At 38.2% G+C, this 5190-nt stretch overlaps 1 protein-coding gene across 1 annotated transcript; it reads right to left on the bottom strand.

The window, feature by feature from the left end:
* Positions 1–218: 218 nt before the first annotated feature.
* On the bottom strand, positions 219–1373 carry NEUROD6 (neuronal differentiation 6). The gene has a single exon (XM_063116165.1). It carries the CDS (start codon positions 1354–1356, stop codon positions 352–354), a length of 1005 nt encoding a protein of 334 aa, XP_062972235.1. The 5' UTR covers positions 1357–1373; the 3' UTR covers positions 219–351.
* Between the last annotated feature and the right edge of the window lie 3817 nt (positions 1374–5190).

The raw sequence follows: 5190 nt of genomic DNA, 5'->3' as shown, positions 1-5190 counted from the left end.
TGTTGCAGACTTTATACAGTGTGCGATTTCTGCGCTCAACAATTTTATTTCGACACACTGCTTGACAAAACCGAACAAATAGGGGAGGAAGGAAGGGGAACCCTAAGAAATCCAGTTAAAACAGAATCTCACAGTGCTTACCAAGATCGAAATGGAATTAAATACTGAGAAGTAAAATTTATTAGTAGTATTAGTATTACATTTAAAAAAGTCCCACAATAGCTGACACACTTTAGAACCTAGCAAACACATTTTTAAATAGAGTTGTGCCGATTAAACGGGGCACAAGCATCTGCTTTATCTTAATTAGACGGAGAGGTGAATGACCACTGTTTATTTTCACTTTCCTCATTAATTATGAAAAACTGCATTTAATTCATCTTGCATGGCGAGAGGCTGGCTGCGCAGATGTAGGTCGTAAGGGAAGTGGCTCTCTGTAGGCAACCTGAATACAGAACCCTGCCCAAGGGGACCCCTGGGTGGCACTGCACAATAATGCATGCCGTAATTGTAGTTTTTGCCATAGTCCAAGGCTTCTTCTTGCTTGAGGGAAAATATCCCATTATAGTTAATTGGGGGAGGACTTAAGGGACCTTCAAACTGGGGGCTGGAACACTCAGGAGAAGTGCTTTCGTAGAAGGACTCGTACGCACTGCAGTAATTGTAGGGTTTCATGGACTTGGAATTGTCAAGTGTTCCATGACCGGGGGGCGTGTTCAGCTCTGGGCTGTGATAGGGAGGGTAGAAGTTGGAGTAGGGGGATCTGGCATGATGGGCCGTTTCCCCTGTCTGACCCATCAAGAAACTTCTGGCGTTCAGCTGTAAGCACCCCGCCACCAAGTTTGTCGTTGGCTGGGAGAGACCTTTGCACAAGTTTTGGACAAATGTCAACAGATCAGGCCTCTTGCCAATTCGTAAGATTTCAGAAAGAGCCCATATGTAATTTTTGGCCAGTCTCAAAGTTTCTATTTTAGACAGTTTTTGTGTTTTGGAATAACAAGGGACCACTTTCCTTAAGCTGTCCAGGGCATCATTCAGGCCATGCATTCTATTTCTTTCTCTTGCATTAGCTTCCTGTCGCCTGAATTTGACCCTATCCATTCTCATCTTGGTCATCTTTTTCTTCCTTAGGCCCCTTCTCCTGGGTAAACCATTTTCATCCTCTTCTTCTCGGTCATCTTCCACCTCCTCTTTTTCGGTATCTTCTGCCATAGACCGTTTAATACTTTTCCCTTGGTGGTTTACAAAGCTTTCTGGCTTCTTGATTTGCTTTGGGTCCTCACTCTCTCTGGAAAACTTTCGGCACATCTGGGACTCTGGCATTACAACAGACTCATCAAATGGTAGCGTTAACATGGCGTTATAATCTTATGTGACCTGAAAGAATGCCAGCACAAGGTTTTAAAAGTATCCATTCATAAAGTTTACATTTTTAAACAAATTTTCAATGAACTTGTACATAATTACTAGTACTGCAAATACTGATGTGTACATGTTTGTGTGCATGTACACACACACCTCTAAGAAACACAGCAAATTCTTTAAAGAAAACAATATATTTTACTATATTTATGTATTAATTTGGTACAATGAAAATGCAATGTAACTATCAGAAGGAAAACACTGACACTTAACAATTAAGATAAAGTTTTTAAAAAATCCCCCCTTTTTTCTAGTTTTTTAACACAAATGCTCACAGCATTTAAAAATGTGGAATGCATTTAAAGCAAACATTTTTTTAAAATGCATGCATTTCAACTATCAAAATGGATTAGAGTATCAAAGGAGATAAGATAATTGTCTATAAAATTAAAATTAATCTGTTAACAGACAGGGAAAAATAATACCTTTAACTTTCGTATTATAATTTGTTTGCACATATTCGCCTACAAATCATTACAATCAAGTCTGAATTGACTGAAAAGAATTAAAATGGAAAAGAAGGCAAATGAATCATTCAGTGACTTAATTAAAGCGAAGAGAGGCTTTTTCTAATGATCAGTATGAAAATGTGTGATACACGGATTATTTCTTTCCTATTAAATCAGGATAGGGTAAATACCAAACATTTTCGGGAGAGTCGTTCGGCAGTAAATCTTTTGCTCTCTCTTTATTTTAAAATAGAAGGGTTAGAATCCTAAACCAAATTTCCCAATTTTAAAATGAACCTGTATTTGATTTTTCTTCTTCTTCTTTTTTTAAAAAACAGAGGCAAACCTAAAACTCCTCACACTCGATTACAGCATCTGCGTTCTTCAAGGAACAGACTTTTCCCTCCAGCTAATATCTGACAGGAATGGTCTGTGGATTCTAACTGCAATGGTGCACGTGTGTTCAGAATCCAGAATGAAAAGAGGGGGAGAGAGAGAAACAATTTGTTTCTCGTTGTATTGTATCTGCCCCTCTAGTCACTTTTAAAGCAGATTTCAGAAGTCGCAAATGGACATACAAATACACAAATGCACATTCACAAACAGGGAGGTAAGAGACTTTTAAACAGATTTAGATTTTTTTAAAAAAATAATAATAAACTAAAACTATACCAAGCCCCTCACCAGATTAACTCCCTGAATATTGTCCACAGCACTCTTGCAATATTACATAACCAGAAAAAGTATGCAACAACATTTAAGAAGCACTGAAACAGAAGAAGCAAACACAGCATTCATAAAACACAACGCTTTTTAACCTGTATCTTTAAAACCTTTGCATGCACACCAATTAAATATATATGTATATATATTTATTTGCATTACCTTGGCCTTATAAAAAAGTCTCATTCAATAACCAGTTTTCATTTTTAGCCTTCCAAATCTTTTCAATCTGAATGTCGCATCGTCTCCTGGAGTCTAGATCTGTGTATATCTGCACTATCTCATTGATCTCTAAAAAGTGACATTGATGCCAACTGCCAGAGCTGGTACCCATGCCATCTGCTGGTGACGTCACAGGGCAGAGAAAACCATGTGATCTTTTCTCCTGGGACCTTCATTCTGCACTGATCATCTGGCATCCCTGTAAGTGGGTACCAGCATTCATGTATCAACACAGAAGGTTAGGCTGATAGGGGAGAGAGAGGGAGAGCGCCGGGGGGGGGGGGGAATCCACACCAGCATCTCACATGCAGTAGGTGCATTTTTGCAGTTTTGTCGAACAGGCAGAAATGTCAACATTTCACTTTTATCCCTATCCACAGGTATATCTGCTTTCCGCTTGATGATAAGCTGGTGTTTATTGAAGAAAGGATTTTTGTCATATTGATCAGAATTTCATGTGCACGCTCGGATACTTTGAAGACAGGAGCGGATGTCAATGAGGAACTGGAAAAGTTTGGCTCAGGCGTGGGGTGACTCAGAAGCGGCTTCTGATCTGACATTGTTGGGAGCAATCTCTCTCTCTCTCTCTCTGTATGTTCCCAAAATACATCTGAATTTGACCGTGTATGCTTATTTCCCTTTTGGGCTTGGTGCATGAAATATTCCAGTGTCTGACTTGGAGGTATTTTTTTTAATTAGAGGGGAAATAGATCAAACTTAGAATTATGTGATGTTTTTAAAAATCAGTGCTTTCTGTCATGCACACACATTGCCATCCTGTCTTTCTCCCCTTTTAGTACCATGCATCCCATATGTGGCAGCTGATTTTACCTGCGTCAACATTTAAACACGGGCAAATTGTGATCTCCTTATGGGTTTCTTTAAAAAAAAATTAAAAAAAAACTTTACAATTTGGAGATTTATTTTATTTATTTATTCTGCTTGAGAAAATTGTTCAACATGCCGCTTCTTGATTTTTCAACAATTTTCATCTGCTTCTTTATATTCCTTCTCTCTTCACATTCTGCATCCTCTTTCTTTGGCTACCTCTGCAGCACTATCTGTTCTTCCTTGCACCCAGCCACCCATTACCCCTTTTTGTCTCATCAACAACAACAGCAGGCAAGAAATAGTTAAATAGAGCTAACATCCCCCCCCCCCCCCACACACACACAACTCCCCAGCAAAGCATGCCAGAGTGCTTCTGGCAAACTCCACCTTATTTTTTCAGGAGTAACGCATCTCCAAGGAGGCACATACATAATCGATAGCTAATATATTGCTTTACTTGGAAAGAAAATAGATGGTGCTTTCAAAACAAAATTTAAAACATTGTGCTCATGCATGGTTGTTTTTCTTGCAACTTTCTGGCTTAAAGTGAAAGTGCAGTAACACAATTTGCATCTAAAATTAAAGTAAACCCTGGCAGAGCTGCTTTTGTTATGGATCTGTGTCAGCATTTCCAACAGGATTCTATCCCCCGCCCCTGCTCCCAACCAAAAAGGGTTTAATGACTCATCTTCTTTAATTCGCAGTGGACCCAAGTTTGACATTAATGTTCCTTGGTCCTGATCCGATCATTATTGCAAAATTCTATTTAAAACTGGGTATTTAAAAAGAAAACAGATGTGTTTAAAAAATCAATTTAAGGCACTGTTTTTATATGCCTCTAGCTTAAGAATGCCGCATTCTCTACTTTTTTACTGCCATGAAAAGATACAGGCCATTAGCTCGTAATCTAAATTAGGCCTGTGTGTAAGAAGAAATATATTGAATGGGGGCAAGATCTTAAAACTTACGTGGCAAGGGCCAAGAAACAACGGGTTCCATACATTCACCTTGTTACCAGCCCTACCCAAAACAGACTGAATAGGTTTTTCTTTCTACTCCTAAGCACTTTAATCTGTGTCATGTTTTACTAAGAGTTATACAATGGGGTTTTCTAGGCTACAAATGTCAAGTATACTGAGTTTGCAAATGACTGTAAAATCAAACAGTTTTTAAGTGTTGGAAAACAAAACAAAAACATACAAAACTATAGAAACGGTTACCTACCAATAAATTGCCATTCTGGGAATTGTGTCATTTCCGGTCAGTGTAAGATCATTTCCCATCAATCTCTTTCTTTTGGTAATCAATTTTTTTTAAAAAAATAAACCAACAAAGCCATTGCAAAATAATCAATTTCCTATGTCATATATTTCATATCACCACTAAGAAGAATTTGAGCAAATCATGGAAGGCCCTATTAACATTATATGTGGTAGTCTTTAAAACCAACCATGTGGCTTTTTAAAGGGTTTTCAAATAAATTGCTGCAATGCAAAATAGCTGCAATAGCAAGGTTTTAAACACATCCATTCTGCATGCCTAA

The sequence above is a fragment of the Elgaria multicarinata genome, chromosome 1 (assembly GCF_023053635.1).
Source record: "Elgaria multicarinata webbii isolate HBS135686 ecotype San Diego chromosome 1, rElgMul1.1.pri, whole genome shotgun sequence".
Taxonomy (NCBI): Eukaryota; Metazoa; Chordata; class Lepidosauria; order Squamata; family Anguidae; genus Elgaria; species Elgaria multicarinata.
This window is presented reverse-complemented; position numbering and strand designations above follow the sequence as displayed.

What these genes read in the sequence shown, in the direction of transcription:
- NEUROD6 (XM_063116165.1), bottom strand. Translation starts at nt 1,356, where the DNA reads ATGTTAACGCTACCATTTGATGAGTCTGTTGTAATGCCAGAGTCCCAG.